Below are 23,849 nucleotides of genomic sequence, written 5' to 3'. Positions count from 1 at the left end.
GATTGTGAAAACTACTTGGCAAGGGCAGGACAATGGTTACCCATCCTCTACTGTTCATGAGAAGAGGGTATTTTATCTGGCAAAGTGAGCAGCTAAAGTTCAAAGAGATCTTTAAGAGCTACTGCTACATGTATTATATAGTAATGTCAATGAACAGTAGGGTAGAATGTTGGGAGTGAAGAACAAATACAAATTCGGTTGTCCCAATAAAGAGGAAGCAGGCACAGCTAGACTGGCTTCTGGAATAGAAGGAACAAGTGATAGTGGCAGGTGATGATTCTTTTTATTGATGGCCTACTTTGAAACAGGCATGGTGCTGGGAAGGCAGATTACCATCATCCCTGCCTTCATGTTATTTACAGTCCAGTAGAAGAAGTAAGTGGGCATCATGCTTAGGGAAGCAATGAGGGGGCGAGACCTCTGCAGTCTTAGAAGGAGCCTTTAGGAATCAAGGAGGTCTTTTTTAAAAACTTCCTTTTTTTACTTTTTTAGGAAAACAAATGCATTATCACCCAAAGACAGGAAAAAGTCTCTAGGGGAAAATAAGAAGATTGGAGCTGGGTGTTGGGTCCAAGGGGGGAGGGGATGAATGTCTAAGATGGATATCAGGCAATCAAAATCAGAGATAAATAAAGCAGGTATTAGAAGAAGAGAAGCTTGCCTCCATTGTCAAGAGGTGGTAAGTTATCCAGCTTCTAAGGAGGTGGCCTTGTCTGTTACAACCCAGTTTAAACAGTCAAACATGGGGCACTAAATCCTGGGTATAGACAAGCCAACACTGAAGCTGCTGAGCTGGAAGAAACCATGTGTGAAGGTGTTTCTTAGCACCTATTTTAGTATATGTGCTACCGAAGCGAGCACGTTTCTTAGCACTTAAATAGAGAATAGAGATGTAAGGAAGGAACTTAAGCTTTTCAAAGAAAGCCTGAGGAAACTAAGTATGTTTGGAGTGTCCGGGAGTATAGATAAAGAATTAAATATGAAAATGCATAGCAGATGTTCACGATTTCAATTTCTAAAGCTCTGAGGGACATCTGGTAAAACCAACACTGTCTCAGTGCCCATGTTTGGGGTGGTGTCAGGGTAAGGAGTAGGCTCCAGGGCTTGGCAGGAATTTAAGAAAAAGGTTCTTGGACTTTTATTCCTATTTGGGAAGGGCACTAAGCATTTTGAAAGACTTCTCTACCAGCTTTGCAGAGGGGCCTATAGTGAAGGGACAGAGGCATGATGGAATAAGGGAGGGGGACAAATCAGGGCCACAGTTTTAAATGAGTAAAACATATGTTCCAAGTTCATGCTGAGAAAAAAGTATCTTATAGGCTCAACTTGAAGTCCAGCTCCGTCTTCCTGAGGAAGGAAAAATAGGATGACTTGGGGCGAAAGGGATGACACAAGTGTAACCTTAGTGATTTGGGTCTTAGACCCTGAGACAGCCCTGATCCTGAAGGCAACAGCTGCTGCAGCAGAAGGAAGAGGAAACAAGGTGTCAGCCTTTGGCCCACTACTTTCCAAGACACTGGATTTCAGAGAGGGAAAGCTGTTAGCCCAGGGTCTTCATGGAAGGTTTATGGTAACTTTCCACCATAAAGCTGCTCTTGATTCACTGAAAGAGGGTGATGATGAAACAATAGGAAAAAGGTACATTTGTGTAGGCTTTCATAAGGACAGTCACGACCATCTTGGGGGGACTTTTATGTCCTTATCTGTAAAACAGGGTTGATCTGTTTTGAAAACTCCCTATAATGCTTACTGGTGTATCCGTCATTTTGATCTGTGCCCTCCAGTACAGTAGCCACTAGCCATGTGTAACTAATAACAGTCAAAATCTGCTTACTCCCTCAGTTCTACTACACAAATTCCAAAGTGGCCAATAGCCAATGTGGTTCATATCTACTGCATTGAACAGTGAAGATATATAAACATTTCTACCTTAGGCCTATTGGATACTACTGACCTAGGTGTATGACCTGCTATGGAGTAGCTGCTTTATAAACTGTTGAGTGAACAGTCCCCTGCACTGTTAGTGATTGCTAGTAAGAGGCTTGGTTTGAACTCTACCCTTTCCCTTTCCCGACAAACAGAGCCAAGAAGTTGTAGGAAACCAGATTGGAGTCTAGGTGCACACAGTGTACAAGTGACCATTGGACAACATGGGTTTGAATTGTGCGGGTCTATTTAGGTGGATTTTCTTCAGTGAATATAGTATAGTACTATGAATATATTTTTCATATGACTTTTGTAACATCTTCTCTAGCTTTATTGTAGAATATAGTATATAATACATACACAAAATAGGTTATCAATAAGAGTGGTCATCAGGCCAACAGTTATCTTTCTGGGGAGTCAAAAAAATATGCTGGTTTAAGCTTGTGCCCTTAACCCTCACATTGTTCAAGGATTACCCATAATCCCAAGGCCCTCTAGAGAAGGCAAGATGTGTATCTGGGTTAAGGCCCATTCTCAGTTCCCAAGATTGATCCTGAGCTGCTTGTCTGCCCTCTAGTTGCAAACCTGATTACCTTAGAGGTGTTGGCCACTGGAGTAGAAGTCTGGGGAGGTGGGACACATTCAGGGTTGGGGACACATTGTCCAAACTTCACCACTTACAGCATGAGGGAGTTGCATCCCATCTTTAACCGATCCAGAGTCAGCTTCTTGTCACAAGAGAAGGTGAGTGGGTGAAGGGAACTTGAAGGGAAAATGGAAAGAGAGATGTGTTGAGGTTCTAGTTCTTCCATAGGGTCAGTTATAGGAACCTCATGTGAAGGGAGATACTCTATATTGGAAGGTAAGTATCCCTCATGGGTGGGAAGGTAGTCCACTGGGAGAACTGTCAAGGGGCTCGCTAGGTGTCCTGGCTTTGAGTCAGAGCCCCTGCTCCCCAGCATCTTGTACAGATCCACGAGTTGTGCTGTCTCTGCTATGAGAGCTTTTGAAGGTGGTAGGCTTGAAGCACTGTACTGTGTGTCTTCCTCACAGGTATAGTGACCTTGGACTCCTTGCCCCTTGTCTGGCCAGCTGGGGTGATAGGGATGTCTGAAGAGTGGGGTTACTTGATGAAGGACTTCAGTGATGATCAGGGTCTCAGGTTCCTCAGGATTGGGCGGGTCTGTCAGGAGTCTGCCCGAGGGCCGCTGCTGCTTCTCCTGAGAAAGGGGAGGGAGAGACTGATACAGCTATGTTATGTAAGTAGCCCTTGGCAACCGACTTTTCCAGAGTTATGAAAGGCCTCACAGCCTGCACTGCCTAGTTGGCTCAAGGTGGGACCCTTGACTTTGTGACAGGAGTGAAGCAGTTAACATCGTCAGGGAGCAAGATGAGAGCCATGGCTCTTTAACACCCCTCCAGCCAGTGAGTAACTTACTATGCAGCTCAACCCTCAACCAGACTCTTTCTGATGAGTCCAACTGCACTAGCTGTTTCTCTAGGATAGAGGGCATAGTAGGTGCAAAGCCAAGGCTGGGCTTGCTCCTGTCTGGGGGAGGAGCCAGAAGACTTTCAAAAAGTCACACTGGAGCTGAATCTTGAGAAAGTTAACTTTTCAAGTAGGGATGTAATGGGCCAAGAGGACTGGTCTGTTCTGGAATCTGCTAGTTCTTTTGCCAGGCAAACAGGCTTTGGAAATTTGAGGTCACATGATGAAGAGTTTTGTTTTGTTTTTTTTTTTTTTTAAGGGATGCTAATGACTTCAGGCTTTGCTGAAAGGTTCAGGGTAAACTGGAATCTGGATTTCCTTGGAAAAACTGTTCATTCTTTTTCCCCCTATGGCTGATTTTGTTTGCTACTTCTCTGCCTTCTCTTTGTCAGTATCACATCAGTTACTGACTCTTGAATATCCTAATTCTTTCCTTTCCCAATTTACTGCAGATTCCAGTGTCCAAGTGCAAGCACTTTGTTAACATTTCTCTTTCCATGCTTTAGTGGACTCTACCTGCCCCTCAAAACTATCTTTCCCACTGACTGCTTGATCTTTCTAAAGCAGACTTCCAAAGCCTTCATCAACTCAGACTTAATCTGCAGTGAAGCTTTTAGCCTTTAGTTTGTCAGGTGCCTGCACTTTCCTCTCCCTCCCCATGTCTACATTCAGAAACTAAGGCACACCATCCTGTTTGTTTTTTTTTTAAACACATTTTTTGCAGTGCCACTACCACACTGGTGCTTCCACTGCTAGCCTCCACCCTACTTTTGTTTGCTGCACCATTTCTTGCTTGATGCCCTTACTCTCTCATGAAGACCCTCCTGATTGTTTCTGCCACTGGACTCCCAACAACAGCAAGGAAACCATCAGGTTCTTGACACATGGTATTTTATACGATTGCTCTTTTTTTTTTTTTTTTTTTTTTTTTGCATGCCCATATACCATCTATAAACAAGGATCATTCATGCCTTAAGAGGAGTAGAATGACAAAAAAATAGCCTTGGTACAGTGGTACTCTACAGGATGGGCAAATTCCTTCAACTCTGACCTTTGGTTCCCTTATCTGTCAAATGCCAAGTTGTGTAAGAGTGTTTAGGTCTGGATTGGCCTCTGATGTCCCCTTCTTTCCTCGAGCGTGGCAAGCATCCAACAAGTGAATGATGGTGCTGCCTCAGGACACACTTCCACAAAGGACACTGACAAGCTAGAGGGTAAGTGTGTGTTTCTTTCTTGGGAGTGTGCTTTTTTCTGATCATCACCCAAATTGGCTGTGGCAGAATGGTCTGGCTTGGTAGATGGCCTTCAGCTCTGGGAAGCAGAGCTAAAAAAAGCACTGTAACCCAGATGTGGGAGAGACTATACAGAATGCAGAAATGGTTTGTTTCTTTTGTAAGGTGAGGCATTTGCTATGCCTTCTTGAAAGCTTTGACAATATTGATAGGGCTTGCTCCTCAGAGCTTGTACAAAGCAGGCCCTCCGGCTAACCAGGCCTGGGGCGAGGCCTCTGGGACCACTATTAGCTCAGGTACCTTATGGACACTGTTTAGTTTCTACAAGTTCAAAATGGAGAACATCCCTGCGATACTCTTTATGGTTTGGCTTTTTCTCTAGAGCTTGGAGACATGTTACATTTTAGCCACATCTTAAAAAGTGGTAAGGGGGAATCTAAGGCCTGGGAACTCAAAGAGTTCTGAGAATTTTGTTAGAGGTGAAAGACATAATACTGTGTTTCTAATGTTTGCCTCAGCCTATTGCCAGGAGAACAGTTTAGGTCTTTAAAAACAGTCCACCTACTTTAGAGGTCAAGTGACATGGAGTTCTGAGGCTACTACCTCAAGGCCATCATAACAGATGCCATGTTTAAGCAAAATCTTATTTTTTAATTTACCAGTTATTTTTTCAAAAGATACATATCACATAGTTTTGTAAAAAAAAATTTAAAGATTTTAAAGTCTGAAGAGACTTCATAATGAAAATTAAGTGACCCTCTTACCTCCAACCTGCTACCCAAAGGCAACCAATACTAGTTTCAGATGCAGGCTTCCAGAAATATCCTGTACACATGCTGCAGTTGTGTATGTGTATAAAACCTCCCTCCTTTTTATACAAATGAGAACCCATTTTAGACAACTGTTACAAACTTTTTTTTCCACCTTCAAATATCTTAGGGATTTTTAGACATGTAGATCTCTCTCTTTTTTTTTAGTAGTTGCTTAAATACTTTTGTATGGATGTACCCACATTTAATCTGCTCCCCTGGTGGCAGGCTATATTATGCCCAACTTTTTGGCTTCTGTTTACAGTGCTACAATGAACAATATATAAACTATACAACCTTGGACACATGGATGGCAATTTCTATGAGCTTTTCTCTGTGCTACTGTCTCTAACCCTTTGTGTGTCTTTCCCAGCATTTCTTCTAGGTTTTTACAGTCTTCATGGGCCCTACACACCTCTGTTTCTCCTCATGCCCAAACAGAGGCAAAGAGAGACCATGACGCCAAAGCTGTAATTTTGGGAGCCAGGTGTCCGGGACTGACCCAGAGATGCTTCCCACCATGCTATTTCAGGCTCTTAGGATGTAGGACTGTGGAATCTCAGCAATGGAAGAGAGAGATCTTAAAGCTCAGCTGATGGAGCTTCTACTTGGATCCTCTCTGACACTGACAATGGCATCCTTATTGAATGCATGCCCATAGGTCACCACAAGACTGCCACCAAGTGAGAGCCCAGTACGTGAATACCTGTTCAGTTAGTCTGTTCAGCTCAGAAGTATTGACTCCTAGAAACCCTATGCACCCTATGCTTAAAGGAGATCTTTTAGAGTATGTAATATAATGGCAGGTAGCACATCCTACTTGTATATGAATCCAGGATCCACCATTTACTAGCCAACTAGTGTTGGGCAAGTTACTTAGTCTTCTGTGCCTCAATTTTCTCATCTGAGAAGTGAGGATAAAAATAATACAACCTTAAAAAAAAAAAAAAAACTATAAAGCTGTTGTATGGATTAGATTTTAATGCGTGAAAGAGGTTTTTAAAGTACCTGGCATAGAAAAGCTATATGGCTATATATATATATATGCCTTATTTTTTCATGCTTGGCTTTATTGCACTTTGCAGATACTGTGTTTTTTTGCAAAATGAAGTTTTGTGGTAACCCTGCTTCAAACAGGTCTGCTGGCATCATGTTTCTAACAGCATTTGTTCACTTTGTGTCTCTGCATCACATTTTTATAATTCTTGGAACATTTCAAACTCATTATTATATTTGTTATGGCGATTTATGATCAGTGATTATGACTTGCAGAAAGCTCAAATGAGGATTAGTGTTTTTTAGTAATAAAGTATTTTTTAAATTAAGGTATGTATATTGTGTTTTTAGACAATGCACTGAACACTTAATAGGCTACAGTATAGGATAAATAATAACTTTTATGAGAAACCTAAAAATTCATTTGACTTTATTGCAATATTCACTTTATTGAAGTGGTTCACAATCAAAGCAATAAATCAGAGGTATGCCTGAATATATGTATATGTAAACATATGAATATATTATTTAATAATACATAATATACTGTATTATATATAATACAGTATGTATATGACATATATATATAATTAAATATATGTCTACCTATATAAAAGCTACTGTTGTTATTATTGTTCTTGCTATTGAAACTTAACAGGGACAAAATTCCTCAATAGTGAAAGATGTCAGGTGTGAGTCTTCCTGGGAAGAACCACCTTTGCCTTGCATGATCCATGTGCCTTAACGTGACATCTTCATCCTCATAACAGTTTACATGGGAGATACTGTCAATTCCTGTTTTACAGAGGATGAAACTAGGATTCAAGATCATCAGGACAGTTGCCCAAGCACAATCCACCATAATAAGTGGCAAAGGTGGGGTTTGCACCCAAACTTTATTTCAAAGGCACTAACAGCAGTGACTTCAGTTCTCATTGAGGCAGACATGGCTGAAACCTGCTCTCTCCCTGAGCAACAGCTGGTACCACTGGCTTCTGGCTTGAGGAAGGGTGTGGATGAGAGAATGCACTGTGTAACTGAGAAGAATCTTGGAGGAGAATGGTTATGCGGTGCAAGGAAGAGGGTGGGCTGCCAGGGTCCTGGGCAAGAATGCTGGCATACCGCCTTCCTCCTCTTTGCTTCCCTGAAATGCACAGTCTTGCTCCATGTTCAGATGCCTCCAACTCCTAGAACCCCCACCCAAGATGGCCATCTTGCCCACAGTGAGCTATTCTTACCTCCTTGGGCCGTGCGGCAGTGCCCTTCTCATCCTTCAGTCTCTGCTCTCCTATCTACCAGCCGAGCAACCTCTCCTTCTTTAAAACCTTTTCCTTACACAATGGAATGACTTACTGGCTTCCTGCCAACACCAAAATAGTCTGAGCTCTATTTATCTGTTCTATGCTCAGGACAGGAAATGTCACGGTAAAGCTCCAATTCTCTTGAATTTGGATGAGTCAGGCTAGTGCTCAGCAAAAGGCAAAAATACTTGCTTTTTAATTTTTTTTGAAGTAGTTGAGGTGAGGAAGGGAACATAAGGCAGAGCGAGGAATGAAAAGCTATAGGTCTTTTAGTCTTTTCGTCATAAGCTTCGAAAATTCCTGTGCATGGGAGTGTGACTCAGTAACCTAGCACAGGGGGGTCCACCTATCCATAGGAACTAAGCACTTGGTAACTAAGAGTGGGAAGATTACATCACTGGAATCCCATCAACTCACCAGTAAGCCTTTATAACCTTACCTCCACAATGGGGTATTTCTTGGCCCAGGTGCTGTTCGCTGGGTCTGGAATTTCTTTACTACACCACTGAGGTCTGAGGGCCAAAAGGAGAACAGATACCCTATAGATAAAACAATGACATCTGGTTAAATGTGCCCACAGTGGCGTGACAGCACTGGTGCACTGATTTCATTGTAGAGGTAGTTCAGTATGGGGGTATGCAAATGAATACAATAAAGCCCTGAAGGAGAAACGATGCATCATTCAGGGCTAGACTAGTTTTCTCTGGTCTGGGTAGATGATAGAGTCATGATGCAGCCATTTGGGGTTTGCTAAATAAACAATGAAACTTTTACTCAATGTAATGTTTAGCTGTCACTCTCCAGCCGTGCATTCATTTTACAGTGGTTAAACCCCTAATGTGTGATAAGCGCATGCCACATACTGGAGATGGAATAGCAAGCAAGAAGACATGGCTCCTATCCGTGGGGAGCTTATTATTTAGGTTAGAATGTTTATAAAGTGTTCATGATAACAGGTAAACTATTATGATAAAAGTAAACAACAACAACAACAAACCCTTAAAGAACAAAACAGGATACAAATGGCATAAGTAGTTTGAACATAACCAATTTTTAAAAAAATGCCCAGAAAAAAAAAGCCAGAGAGAAATAATCCAAACTGTTAACAGTAGTTGTATTTGATAATTAGAAGAAATATGGGTCTTTTTTTTTTTTCTTTCGATCATTTCTGGGTTTTTGAAAAAAAATTTTTTTTAAGATTTTATTTATTTATTTGACAGACAGAGATCACAAGCAGGCAGAGAAGCAGGCAGAGAGAGAGAGAAAGAGGAGGAAGCAGGCTCCCTGTTGAGCAGAGAGCCTGATGTGGGGCTTGATCCCAGGACCCTGAGATCATGATCATGACCTCAGCCGAAGACAGGCTTAACCCACTGAGCCACCCAGGTGCCCCATTTTTAAATATATTTTAAAATGTGTTCATATTACTTTTGTGACATGGAAGGAAAACATTCCTTAAACTGTTTCTTATAAATGCATGTGACTTAAATGTTTTATTTTTTAAAATTTGAAACTAATACGAAACATTTTTGAAAAATTGGCTTTAATAAGCTTTGATGTTTAATAAGAGTAGAAAGCTTCCAGGATGTTTAGTCCTTTGAAGCAAGAGATGTATGTGCCCCTGTGACAGTTTTTCTCCAAACAAATGTGAGCAGATCATGCAGATGAGGACGGTACCCAAGGGATTGGGGGTCAATAAAAACCTGGAAGGAAACAGGATCCCTAATGATTGTGTGGAGCACAGCTGCCAACCAACCTGGATGACTCACGTCAGGACTACTCTGTGGGAGAGCAATAAACTATTTTATTAAAGCCACCGATCTGGGGATTTTTTTTTTTTTTTTAACAAAAAAGCCTTCACCCTAACTGATCTTTCCCTGAAGAAGATGAATGTGATCCTCTTTGACTCTATTCGAATTAAACTTTTTCAAAGTCTACCTAAAGAGAACTCTGCTTTGAAGTATCTATCACACATGGGAGCTTCAATAAATGCAAAGCTTTTCAGTCAAGTTCAATGGCTAGTAGAATGACTTTGAGCTTGTATTATTTTGACCTCTTCTTACTTTATACATTTGGAAAAAACTCTGTATCGAATAACTCATTAAAAATTTCTCTTTACAAAATCATACCTGTTTAAAGAAATTGTAGAAAATAGTTAAACAGGACTACAATCACCTGTTATTCTATCCTCTGTTAGAACCACCATTAACATTTTGGTGCATATCTCTGAGATAGAGAGTATTAATCACTTCCCAATATTCGACCTTCTTCCTTAGGTAGAGGACCCTGATATACTGGGATGACAATGAGCCTAGATGTAAGATGACAGTTTTAAGTTTCCTTTACCCTACCACATTCTGGCCAGTGTGGTGTAACCAAAAGTGTCCTAACTTTTTCATGTAAAGGCTCCTGAACGGGGATGTGTGGGCGCTTTCCCTCCTTCTGCCTGTAGTTGTAGAATGCAGGCATGACGACTATAGTTCCTGCAGTCATTGGACCATGAAGTGAGCCAAGGGATGAAAGCCAAGAAAGGATAGTGGCACAGAATAACAGAAAGAGCCTAGATCCCTAATTGCTACTATACCAGTCCTCAACCTAAGTTTACATCATTAACTTGGGTGAAAAACTCAGCTAGTTTAAGTCCTATAATTGGCTTTTTATGTTACATAGAACCAAATTTAATGCTAGCTGATATATCTTGCATATAGGGTGTGTGTGTGTGTGTGTGTGTGTGTGTGTGTGTGTACTTTTTAAAAAGTGAAAGTATGTAATTCTTTACAACCTTTTTAACATGTAATATTGCAAATATTAACCATTTAATTTTCTTCTACCTCTTTAATGGATATAATATGCCATACAGCATTAGATACAATTTGATGTAGGAAACCAGTCCCATATCACTGGGCATTTAGGTTGTTTCAAATTGTTCTCCCTTAATGAAAAATAATTCGGTGAACATATTTGCTACTAAATATATGCATATACTTACGATACACTTGTAATAAACTTCTTCTTACAAATTGCTAGGTCATAGGTATGTTTTAATTTTTTTTTAAGATTTTATTTATTGACAGCCCAAGCAGGGGAAGCGGCAAGCAGAGGGAGAAGCAGGCTTCCTACTGAGCAGGGAGCATGATATGGGGCTCAATTCCAGGACCCTGGGTTCATGACCTGAGCTGAAGGCAGATGCTTAACTGACTGAGCTACCCAGGTGCCCTAGTATCTTTCAATTTTTTTAAGTTAATATACACTGTTGTCCAACAAAGTAGAATAAATTTAATCTGCTACCAGAAATGTTTGAGAAAACCCATTTCTCTGACCCATAGTGGCAACAGCTATTGTCAATAAAAAAATAAATTTACTGAAATTTGAAAATGTAACCAACTCACTTTTGTCGGAAGTAACGCATTGAGAAAATGCCCACTATGACGACAGCAACACAAATGCTTGGTGCCACAAACACACTCCAGTTGGCTTTACCTGAAAAGTCAGCAAACCCTGTGACTTAGTTATCTGCAATGAACATGTAAAAAGACATTTTCGTGAGCCCTCTGGCACCTACCCACCTACTGGATAGCCAGGCTCAAGAACAAGGTCAACTTGTTTTTGTCCCTTCAGTTGGGTAAAAGGGGCCTAAGGTTCTAAGGAAGGGGCTCCAGCCCTACAAGGGCTCCTTCCTCTAACAGGGGCAGAAGGAGAAGGGGGTGTGGTATACAAAGCATTGGCTGTGAACAGGGAGGCCCGAATTCTAGTCCTGGCTTTGCCACTGACAGCTATGTGATCAGTGGACTTCAGATTCTTGATCTATAAAGGTTGAATGATGACGTCTACAGGTTGCTGTGAAGATTAGAGATGGTGCATATGAAGCACATGGCGATGTATCTGAATATAAGCAGCCCTTGAGAAATGTTATGACCTATTTCACCAAGCCATTGGAAAAGCTTAATGTTTTTTTTTTTTTTAAGATTTTATTTATTTATTTGAAGAGAGAGATCATAAGTAGGCAGAGAGGCAGGCAGAGAGATGGGGGGGGGCAGGCTCCCTGCTGAGCAGAGAGCCCTATGCAGGGCTCGATCCCAGAACCCTGAGACCATGACCTGAGCCGAAGGCAGAGGTTTAACCCACTGAGCCACCTAGGCGCCCTAAGGGAAAGCCTTCTGTTTTAGTAGGGTCTTTGAAATTGTTCTGATTCCTTGCTATGACTATGCAGTTTGCAATGTGTTAGGATTCTTCATTAATTCATCCAGTTAATGAGTATTAATGCATTAAGCCCTCTTGGGTGCTGGGATGCACAGATCACTAGGACATTGGCTCTGCTGTCTTAAGTCATGAATCTAGTCCAGGAGACATGTGTAAACATGTAAATAAACCATGATGCCATGGGGTATACATAAAGGCATGTACAAGGCAGTGTAGCAGGATTCAGCATGGGAAATGACATCAAGGGGAGCCCAGGGTGTTCTCCCAAAGACACAATGTGAAAAGTGACAGATCTGAAGGATGGAGCCAGCAAAGCAGACAAGTTAGGGAGGCAGACTAGACACAATTAGGCAAAGGCATGGAAAGAGCAAACAGTGTGGCACTTTCCAGCAACTACAGGTAGTCTGGTCTTGCTTTCAAGTATAAGTGATGAGCGTATGGCAGAGGATGAAGCTACACAGGTGAACAGAAGCAGATCGTGCTGGGCTTGGGGAGGGAGCAGTTTGAATTCCGGTTTAAAGGGCCTTGGGGAACCACAGGAAGTGGAATGTCAGCATGGAGCAGGGTGTCTTGCAGAAAGATTCTCCTGTTCCACAGCAGGGCATGTAGATGTGGGGACCTGGGGGAGAGAGGGTGAGCAAGGAGGGATGAGAAGCCACAGCCCTGCCAGCCCCCATGAGAGGTGTGTCACGGGGGCTGAAGGGGGCGGGGGGAAGTTGACGCAGGCAGCTTTGCTACTCCCACCACTCAATCAGCACGATCTGACATTTCCTTAGCATCTGCCGTCCTTCCTGGGCAGATGGGACAAGTCTGGAGTACCACAAGTAGAAAGATGCTGAGTCGTTAATCCAATTAATCCCTCACAAGTTAGCTTCCATGGGAGTACTAGGAGATGGGCTTTGTCAGCTTTCCCAGTGGAGAAGTACCTGGCATAGAACAACAAAGTCCCGAATGATCAACCTAATACCCCATGTTGCAAAGCAAGAACAGCTTGTTTCATGCTTGGAGAAGATGCAGACAGGTGCTGCCAGAGAGAACAGCACAGTTTAGCCCGCAGAGGGAAGCCCATGCTAGCTAGGTCACTTATTTATGTACTCCAATTTAACTGAAGTCACTAAAATCTAAGTTTGAACTGTAGTTCTACCATTTGCCACTTCTATGACCTTGGGTAATTTTCTGTACCTTCTTGGCGTTATAAAAAGGCATCCTCATTCCATATTTCTTTATTCATTTTGAATAGAGTGCCTCCTGGTAATGTAGCCAGGTACAATCATGTAAAGCAGACACTTCATGTGGCTGTGGTCAGGATTAAATGAGTAAAAGTACGTGTTACACAGACTGAATTGTGTCCTCCCACCCCCAAAATCCTACGTTGAAGTTCTAACCTCCAGTACCTCAGAAAGTGACCGTATTTGGAAATGGGATCACTGCAGATGTAATTAGTTAAGATAAGGTCAGACTGGAGTAGGGTGGCCCTAATCCAGTATGATCAGTGTCCTTTTAAAAAAGGAAATTTGAACAAAGACACACACAAGGAGAATTCCATGTGAAGATGAAGACAACGGTCTATAAGCCAAGGAACACCAAAGACTGCCACTCAACTTGGAGGGGAGAAGCAGGGAGCTGATTCTCTCATAGCCCTCAGAAGAAACAACTCCGCCGACACCTTGAACTCAAGACTTCCACAAGTGTGAGAAAATAAATTACTATTGTTTAAGCCACTCAGTTTGTGGCCCTTTGTTACAAGAGCCCTAGCAAAATAACTACAGTATGCAAAGTACTTAACACAATGACTGCTGCATAGTAACTATTTGATATGAAGTAGCTGCTATTATTGAGATTATTCTCATTGGGCACTGGAACAGTTATTTAGTGAACAAGTACCATACTAGACCTTGAAGATAAACAGATACCAGTTCCTGCCTATTGGATTCAGAGTTTTGAATAGGGGTCAAATGTAGTGCATTATGAAGGATTATGTTGATGCATTTGGGAGGGTTTCCTGGAGGAGGAAACATTTAGACTGAGTTTTGAAAGGTAAGTAGGTACTATCTCCAAGCAAACCATGAAGTACTCCATTTAAAGGAAACAGCAAGTGCAAAGGTGTAGCAGCAAGAAGGTAACTGATAAATGAGAGAAACTCTGATCATTTCTATGCCAGACATAGTGGGAGTGTATGCCCGCGTAGGGTTCCAGGGTGGACACACCATCTTTGAAGTTATTTCTTACCTTGCAGACAAAACTCCCTCTCGTTTCCTGGGGGGCTTTCCCCAGCAGCTGTCAGAGCTGTCATCCACAGGACATATGTCACTCTGGGCTGCAGGTTGTCTATTGAATGTGAATTGGGGGGTACCCTGTAGGGAATTTCTGAAAGAAGGATAAAGATAAAAGAAGAAAGACACGTATTAAAGGAAATATTTGAATGTGAGCTTTTACTTATTTTTATTGTTGTTGTTAATGCTTTATTTAATTTGAAAGAGAAAAGCACATTGCTGTTTTACAAGTACTAATTCATTAGTACTTAATACTTTGATAGGCCCTAGACACTGTCATTTGTGGCGGTCCTACTTCACAGCATACCAAAATAACTAAATATATTTTCTGTGATAAAATCTTTTGAAAGAACTTTTATCACTCTGCCTTTTTTTTTTTTTTTTAAAGATTTTATTTGAAAGACTGAGCTTGTGCATGCTCAAAAGCAAGAGCCGGAAGCGGCAGAGGGAGAGGGAGAAGCACACTCCTCTCTGAGCACGGAGGCCCAGGCAGGATTCTGTCCCCGAGGATCATGACGTGAGCCAAAAACAGACACTTAACTGACTGAGCCATCCAGGCGCCCCTATCATTCTTCTTCTGAAATTATTTAGCTGTAGTAACTCCTTTTATTTCCCATGACTATAATGTTTCCAACGTTTTTAGATATTTTTGAAAATTTGGGGGGAGGAAATTAAATACACAAATTGTTTTCAATAGAATTTTTAAGCAAGCTAAGTTTGGCAGTTAATAGACAGTTAAGTAACATTAATTTTTGTTTTCTGCTTTTTTTGGTAGATCCTGGATACTGGTCTTAATGGGTTTAATATAATGATCTACTTTAATTTGACATAAAACCTAAAAGTGGGAGCAATGGTACTTAAATTAGATTTACTTGGTGGTTTAAGCCTAGATTATTGGTCCCTTTTGCTCTCAACACTCCTACAGAGTCTCAGCAAGGAAGATGTTGTGTTTTTTGGGCAATGCACGGATGTTGTTTTTCTCCTCCTGTAGTACACAGGCAATCTTCTCCAGTGATCTGCCGGGTGTGGGTTTTAGAGTGGCTTCTCAAAAGCTGGGGATACGGGAGCAGGGTGACTAAAAGATCAAGGGCAGAACTTTGGCAGGGGTAGCCTCCTGGCTCATTCAGCAGATGCGTCTGTGCTGGTGATCAAAGTGGAAACTAGAACCCAGCACTTTGAGCCTCAACATCAGTTACCAGCTCACAAACCCCAGGGCAGGTCAGACAACACTCCTGTTTGCTAAATTTATTTCAACAGTCACAAATATTTATTGAACTTGTGCTCTTGACAAGTCACCACGTATACAAAGGCACAGAATCTTCCTCAAAGTGTTCACCATCTAGTGGGGAAAACAGACCTCTTGTATTCCCACACCCGTGTTTACTATGGGTAACCAGCAAGAAGGAGTCCTATAATATCATGGTCACTTCACCCAAAGGGGGTGAGGCCTGAGCAGATCACGTAACAGCTGTGACTATCAGAGCACTCTCTATATTCAACATCCTGTTGAGAAAAAAGTACCATGTGGAAAATTGCAAGCCAACTCTAACCTGATGAAATTGTTTGCACAGACTTAACCAGTCTGATTGAACTCAAAAAATCTTTCCTTATTCCTAAGGCAGGGGATTAAAAAATTAATTTTGGAGAGACCTTCTGCTCATCTTGCCATAGCAAAGCATCAGGGAGCCTCAGAGTCAGCTGTCTAACTGCGTGAAAGCATCTCCAGCTCCGAGAGTGAAATGAGACCTCAGAACAGAAGGGAAGGGATTTGAATGGTTTGCTGGTCAAAGAATGATCAAAGAAGTTTACATGCAAACACACACACACACAGACACACACACACGCGCACGTGCGCACGCCCACATATATTTGAAGAACTAAAATTGTAACTCTGTGGAGGGAGCAGTGAGGTGGTTGATGGAGCCAGCAGTTTGGCTAGCAAAAGAATTTGTGTTGAGTAATGGGAGAAAGAAGTCATGCCAGAAATACTGGTTCTGCTGCCTGGTCCAGACTGTGATCTCCGGCAGAGATAAAGAGGGGCATTCAATCCATAGGGGTCTGAAATTTTAGGCTCCAGTCGTGAAACGAGGAGGCACCAGTTTAGGAAGATGGGATAGTTACCAATCTTTTGAAAGGCTGCAGGTAGGAAGGTCAAGTACTACCAGACAAAACTTAGCTGCAGTTACTGGAAACTAGTTCTAACCTGACAGTCTCCACTGGTTTAACAAGTGTGGGGCAGTATTCACTCATGTGTCAGTCAACAAATACTGTTTTTACGTACACCTCCTGTATGCCTGACAGTATGGTAGGTACAGGGAGACAATGATGAGCAAACCGCCAGGGCTTCGTCCTTCAAGATGCTTTGAAACTGTTGACAAAAACAGCCAGGAAGTAACAATGCACAATGTGTGCACCGGTAGAGACATGCGTTCTTGGAACCCACGGCAGTGTTGGCATGTATCCAGTGGAGCGGCTGTGCGCCAGAATCCCCTGAGCGAGATACTAACACTGTGCAGCTGCACCCCTCCTTTCTGCTCAAGCCGACTATGTACTCCTACTGCACTCCCCAGGCTCCCTTTGTGCTGCTGCCTGGGGCGGGTAGCACCCAACGACAGAGGACAGGGCTCCTTCTTCCTTGGTGCTCCATCTTCCTCTTCCGTTTGTGATGTCTCTTGGACGTCTTTTTCCCATGTCCTCACTTGCTGCCCTCTACCACTATCCGGAAACTGTACTTGTGGGTCTGCCAATGATTGCTGGTTACCAAATAGAGTAGGGAGCTGTCAGTCCTTAATTCTAGCGGTTACATCACTTTTGTGGACCTCTCCATCTCCCTCCGTAGACCCAGAGCTCTTGGAAGACAGGGCACAGGTCTGATTCATCACCAAGTGCTTACCGAGCAAAAGGAAAACTTATTTTAAACCGGTGTGAAGTAGAATTTTGAATCTCTACCTCCTTTCAACTTATTTTAAAATGCCCTTACATAGGGGGTGCCTGACTGGCTCAGTCCCTAGAGTGTGCCACGCTTGATCTTGGGGTCTTGAGTTGGGTGTTCAAATTACTAAATACATAAATAAATAAATAAATAAAACTTCAAATGCCCTCACATAGACTTTAGATTCATCAGATTTGTGATAGAATAAGGTAGAGATTTTCTTCAACATGTCTAAGAGTAGCTTTAAGAACCAATTGACTGTGTTGATTGTTAATAGGCACTGTGGTCTTAATTCTGCTAAAATGACAGTTGGGGGTGGGAGGAATTCTCCACATTTCAAGTGGAGAATTCCAAATGGCCCACAAAGAGGTCAATGAAGTCACCAGGTTCTGGGGTGCATTTCTGGACTGACTTATCCATATAGGCCCAGTAGGAAGCAGCTTTGTTCAGTGATAGGTTCTATTTATCAATGGTGGATTAGTTAAGTGACCGCTTGCAAGGCCTTAAAATAGAATTATATAGAGCTTTTGTTAAAAAAGAGTGATGCAAATCCATACATACTGATGTGGACTGATATATTATTGAGAGGTAAAAAGCAAGGTATAGATCAGAATATACATGATGATCCCAAATATATGCTTTAATGTGCATTAAGGGTTTTTTTTCTGGAAGAACATGTGAAACACTGCTATAGCCTAAGAGTGGAGGAAGAGATCATTTCCATTGTATAGCTTTCTCAACTATTTGAATGCTTTTACCATGTGCAAGGGTTATTTATATAATAAAAATAAACTAGGATTAAGTGCTAGCATTAACTAGCACTCTTAATGCTAGTTTATTTTTATTATATAAATCAATATTGAAAATCAATATTGAAAAATCAATATTGATGATCTGCTAAGGTCAAGAGAAAGGACCATCCTGTCCAATCTCCCAGGTAAAAGTCCCTCTTGCAGACAGCTCTCTGGAGCCCACATCTCAGAGTGGATTTGCTGCATTCTTCCTGGACCTAACAGTTCTCACAAAGGAATAAAAATATTGCTTCTTTATGATAAATGCTCCTGAAAGAAAGCCAGCTTGCTTATGAAATAAAAAGAAGGTCAAGCCAGGAAGAAAAAAAAAAAAAAAAAACCACGACTCTGAATAAATCAAAGATTAGAACATCAAATCTGGCAAGGAACTTGGAGCTGCTACATAAATGGGAGATGAAATCATCTGAGATAATGTCCCAGCCAGAATTTAATTGCTTTCGTTTTAGAGTTACAGAATAATTACAGGTCAAAAGAAGTTACTTACCCTGTATTGTATTTTACCTATTTTAAGGAGAAAATAATATGCTATGATAGTATTTGCAAATGTGAGGATTCAAAATTTCTCCCAACTCATCCCTTGCAAACCTCAAGGGTCTGCATAATAGTATTCAAGTGCTGTTACTGCTTTCTGAAATGCCGTCTCGCTATATGAGCCATTCCTAAGAGGCTAGTCCATCCCCTTCACTTCTACTTGCTGGGCACTAACATAGTCAGTCACTCTGTGCGTGTGTGTGTGTGTGTGTGTTTATATCTTTTATTTTTCTTCATTCAATTAATTTCATGGATATTTAGTAAGCACCTACTATGTGCCACTCACAGCGCTAGTACCTGTCAGAATGCATATGCGTGATGTTACATGTCCCTGACACCTAAATGGGAAAGACACACTGCATTTGTCTCTCCCACATACCGCATACTTGAGGCTGGGAATTGGAGTCCTGTTCCTTCCAGTATATCCTGTAATGGAGGAGGCAGCCCATTTGCTCCTGGGCTGGAATTTCGTTCCACGAAATTACCATACTCCCCTTTTCCTCTGAGATGGCATTAATGTGGGGGCCACTCCGTGGTGCTGCAAAGTAGAACACAGGCGGCTTTTGTCACCCTCCAAATCCAAACTGTTGAACAAAAGCAAAATTTGGCAAAAGGTCCCAAGACTCACGTTTGTGCTTCGAGTTGCCCCGGATGGAGGTGCACCCTCTCTGGTCCCCAGATATCGCACACACGCTGATTTCATAACAGTTGTAGGGTTTTATGTTCTCTGTGGGGAAAAGGGAGTTCTTATAACAGGTTTGGCATCATATGTAAGTCACTGAAGGGAGACATTTAAGTATGTGATATGGATGCATTCAAGGCATCCATTTTGCTCTCCTTCATTTGAAGATAGTTCAAGGACAGTCTGGGCTGAGGGTGAAGGGATGGCCTAAGTCACAAAATCTCAGCACCCTGTTTGCCATGTCAATGGCTTCAGGAAGCCACTGCTCCCACCACCAAGACCAAGTTCACCTCATGGTGAACAGACAGGCCAACCTGAAGTGTCTTTTCAGGGTCATCACAATCAAGGAGACAAAAGCTATTCCATTTCCAACAAAGATCTAAATATAACCACACAGACTGCTTTTGAAACAGAAGTCACTTTCTCATTCTCTCTCTTTTTTAAGATTTTATTCATTTATTTGACAGAGATCAGAAGTAGGCAGAGAGGCAGGCAGAGAGAGGGAGGGGGTAGCAGGATCCCTGCTGAGCAGAGAGCCTGATGTGGGGTTCATTCCAGGACCCTGGCATCATGACCCGAGCCGAAGGCAGAGGCTTTAACCCACTGAGCCACCCAGGCACCTTAGAAGTCACTTTCAAGAAAAAGAAAAAGAAAGAAGAACCATGGACTTCTACAAACCAATCGTTTGCTATTTATAGAGAAGTGCGGCTTGTGTTTTCCAGCACAGAACCTGGACAGGCCTTCTCACTCCAGGGATGCTTATGGAGATCTGCCCCATGTGGCTGGGACACACTGGGACAGCTCAGGGCAATGCAGCCTCTCCTGCTGCCCTCTTCCCCTGAGCTCCCCTCAGTTCCAGTCAGATTTCACTTGCTTCACAGCCTGGAGATTAGCAGGATACCTAGGAATGGTAATGCTAATTCCTCGCCTTTAAAATGCCAAACTTTGCAATTTTCTGTCAGTCATGAAGTTGGCTGGCAAGTTGCTCTTTCCTGTCAAAACTCCTTATTTCCATGAATTTCAGATTCTACTTCTTGTAAAGAAAAGGCTCTTTTTGGGGCACCTGGGTAGCTCAGTCCTTATGCGGTTCTGTGTCTGCCTTTGGCTTGGGTCTTGATCCCAAGGTCCTGGCTTCCTGCTCAGCCAGAAGCCTGCTTCTCCCTCTCCAGCTTCCCCTGCTTGTGTTCCCTCTTTTGCTGTATCTCTCTCTGTCAAATAAATAAATAAAATTCTTTAAAAGGAAAAGAAAAGGCCTTTTTCACAGATACTGTGCGTAACATAGCTTTAAATTCCCAAGGAAATTTAATGGGAAATGAGAGAGAATCCTTACTAGACAACAATAGGGTCACATGGTCAGAGTAATCACTCTCTCCCACAGTGTTTAACGTCCTGCCATGAACAGATCTGGTCCCCTCCACTGACAATTGATTAGGGTGTAACATTTTATTTTTGAGGAAGAGGAATTTTATGTCACAAGATAATTTACTAAATAATGTGTGTTTTATATGAAAATCCATTGTCCCTTAACTACCCCAGCAAGTATCACATAAAGCTCAGATGGCAACAATACTGTCAGAAGAGACCACAAGGAGATCCAAACTCATGCCATGGTGAGTTCCCATTTGTATTCATGAACCAAGTGATACGGAGAGAAGGACACAGTCTGCTTAGTTTAGTCATCCAAAGATTCTGCGCCATGGCAGGCAGACCCAGAAGCCAAAAGGGCAACTTGGAACATGGAATCATATTTCATTTGGGAGAGGGGTTGGGCCTGGCTGCTGTCTCTGCTGTCTCTAACCAGCCGACCAGCCACCGTGTCATATGCAGGTGTGGGAATTCCAGAGGAGCTCATTAAGCAATTAGTATCATTGCATTTTGCCATGCAAAATGTGAGTTCAGGGCAGAGGCCTTGAGACTGCTGCACCAGAAGCTGTGGGTTTCTTGTGAACAGCCTACACTTAGTGGAGGAGGGAAGAAAGTGTGGCTCTATAACTTAGCTGATATTTCCCTTTGCATGAAGAAAAGAGTCCTAAAAAGCTTGTTCCCTGGTTTGGACTTTAGGGATTCCTGTTTTATTGGCTAGTTCTTACACAAACATGCCCTAATCATTAGCCTTCAGAGGTTCACCTCAGAAAGTCCTTAGCTTTGCTGTCTAGTGTACAACATCCACATTCCTGAGATTTTTCTTTCTTTCTACACACTGGCCCCAACTTCCAGGCTCATTTCCCACTACTCCTGTGCCTACATATATACCTCCCATCCTTGGGCAAAGGCTCTGACTCCATATTTATAAACTACCTCTTTGGTGGATTTTTTTGTCAAAAGCTATTTTCATCTATTAAGTATGGGAGAGGACAAACATTAAATGATCAATAACGAGGAGTCATCACTGAGGAAATAGAGTGGGAGCATGCAGAAGCCCAGGCATCAGGGAAGGCATTTCTAGACACCTACGGATTCTGACATATTTGTAAAAGGAGTAGCTCTGTATGGTTAGAATCATTTTTACTCACAAAAGACAGTACTGACGGTCTCTAGCTTACAACCAACCTACAGCCCAAGAGCTGGACTGTGTTCTGGCCTCCAGAATATACTCCAAAACACCAGTGCTGCCCTGGCAGCTGGGAAAAGGCTGGTGAGGATCCTAATGGCAAGGAGTCACCTTACTGACTGGAGAGTGCCATACTGAATTCATAAGTATGAATTACTTAACTTTTTTAAGTGTTTATTTCCAGAATGTAACATCAACACTAATAGCTAAGCAAGTGTTTTCAAGCAGGGGAACAACTTTAATTAACAAAGTTATTTTACCCAGTATTATACCGATTTCATTCAAATGAGTATTTCTAAAGTGCTTAAAAATCTTTTAGTTCCCTAAATACACAAAACATTCTCTCTTATCATCTCTTTTAATGGTATTTGAGTCTTATTACAGAAATTCTAAAAGTAAGAAACTATAGGGGCCACAGGGTCTAAACTACCCCAAAGAGGTCAATCCTAATATAGTTTAAAATAAGCGTTTACAATTTTGTAGCAGTTTGGAATTCAGTAAATGCCTTTTCTATCCACTGTTTGATTTGATCTGATAGGCGTAACAGCGCTAAAGGGAAGTTGCTTCTACTGCAACAGTTCTAGGGACAGGGAACACATCGCCCTGAGGGCCAACTGATTGTCCTCTTAGAGGCTCTCACATGTAAGGCAATTTCTTTCTCAAAACTGAGCTGATATCTGGTTTATAATGTCTATGTAGAGGACTTAGTTTCATTCTCCAGAGCAACAAAGGACACATAGTCTTTCCCACATATACATCAAAGCCAGCAATAGCCATCAAACTGCCCACCCACATCTAGAATTCTTTTCTATGGGATGAATGGTTCCCACATTATTACTACTACTATTACTAGTATTATTACTATAAAGTAGGCTGTATACCCAGCATGGAGTCCGGTGCGGGGCTTGAACTCATAACCCTGAGGGCAAGACCTGAGCTGAGATGAGAGATGCTTAACCAACTGAGTCACTTAGGTGCCCCAAATGGTTTCCATATTAAAAGTTCCAGACCCCCAATAACTTGTTCATCTTCTTCTGATATTCTTTGGGTTATCTAGACAACACCATCTTTAGGTGTAGTGATTATAACTGAACACAACCCACTAGAAGTCTGAACAGCTAACCTGTACAAGAGGCTCACGGTTAAGGACTAGCTCACATATTGTTTGGTAGTGTGGTCTGTTTATTCCATTTGTCTTGTCTCCATAGGTAGGGCGTGTGTATCCCCTTGGGGAGATGTAATGATGGCCATGGTGTAATAAAAATATTGTAGAGTTTAGAGTTTGAAAACCTATGAAAATCTTAGCCCTGTCACGTATTACAGTAACAGTGACAGCTAAATTATTGAGTACTTAAAATGTGTGAGGCATTGTTCACAATGTTTTCTCTCCATTAATTCAATCAGTCCTCACAATAACCCAATGAGGTAGGTATTATTATTTTCCTCATTTGACAGTAAGGAAACTGAGGCAGAGAAACATTAAGTAATTTGCCCTAGGTCACACAACCTAGTAAGTGACAGAGCCAGGGCTTAAACCCAGATAGTCTAGCTGCAGAAACAGCACTTTTTAATACACTGAGTTTATTCCTAAAAGTGACATTGACAAAGTTCTGTCTGATCATTTTAGTATCTTTTTGGGTGCTTTCTACCACTTGATAGAAACCACTGACAGATTTGGATTTGAGGACTGAGGTGCTAACTATTATATAGATAAATTTAGATTTATTATCACACACATAACATACAACAGAATTGGGAATGAAAGATCTCCTGGTTTCCTCATCTGTACAAAGGGCAGAGTTCCAAACACTTGCTGCGCATGATTGTTCTGAGAATTACGTAAACTCCCACGTGGAAGGTGCCTGTCACACTGACGGGTTACTACCTAGCTCTCAGCCATGCTTGTGTGCGTCAATGAAGCATTTGTCTTATATGGCTCTGTGCCAGGCATATGAACTATCCATAAATACTAGAGGCTTTGGTCAATCAGCTGGTCTTCTACGGCTGCAGTGCTGTGTTTTAAGGTAGTGTCCTAAAGGACTCAAGGTCATCACTGTTCCTCTCATGCAACTGCCTGTAATTGAGGAAGGTTCTGGGTTCCCATCTGCACTTTCTTTA

At 42.0% G+C, this 23,849-nt stretch overlaps 1 protein-coding gene and 1 long non-coding RNA gene across 3 annotated transcripts in view; one reads left to right on the top strand and one right to left on the bottom strand.

Moving 5' to 3' along the window:
* Nucleotides 1–899: 899 nt before the first annotated feature.
* The window catches only part of IL12RB2 (interleukin 12 receptor subunit beta 2), an 84,665-nt gene continuing 61,715 nt past the window's right edge, over nt 900–23,849 (bottom strand). For both annotated transcript variants that reach the window (XM_059375073.1, XM_059375072.1), the window contains exons 11-16: nt 19,127–19,225; nt 18,878–19,036; nt 14,180–14,317; nt 11,140–11,230; nt 8,193–8,292; nt 900–3,146 (exon numbers count right to left, since the gene is read on the bottom strand). In XM_059375073.1, the coding sequence (XP_059231056.1) occupies nt 2,604–3,146; nt 8,193–8,292; nt 11,140–11,230; nt 14,180–14,317; nt 18,878–19,036; nt 19,127–19,225 (1,130 nt within the window). In that variant the 3' untranslated portion in view covers nt 900–2,603. The remainder of the gene's footprint in view (nt 3,147–8,192; nt 8,293–11,139; nt 11,231–14,179; nt 14,318–18,877; nt 19,037–19,126; nt 19,226–23,849) is intronic.
* LOC132000995 (uncharacterized) lies at nt 4,357–6,781 on the top strand. The gene is made up of 2 exons (XR_009399506.1): nt 4,357–4,629; nt 5,830–6,781. It is a non-coding gene; the product is annotated as an uncharacterized LOC132000995 (long non-coding RNA).

Source organism: Mustela nigripes, chromosome 14, assembly GCF_022355385.1.
Source record: "Mustela nigripes isolate SB6536 chromosome 14, MUSNIG.SB6536, whole genome shotgun sequence".
Classification (NCBI taxonomy): Eukaryota; Metazoa; Chordata; class Mammalia; order Carnivora; family Mustelidae; genus Mustela; species Mustela nigripes.
The sequence above is the reverse complement of the archived record's forward strand: the minus strand, read 5'-3'. Positions and strand labels throughout refer to the sequence as shown.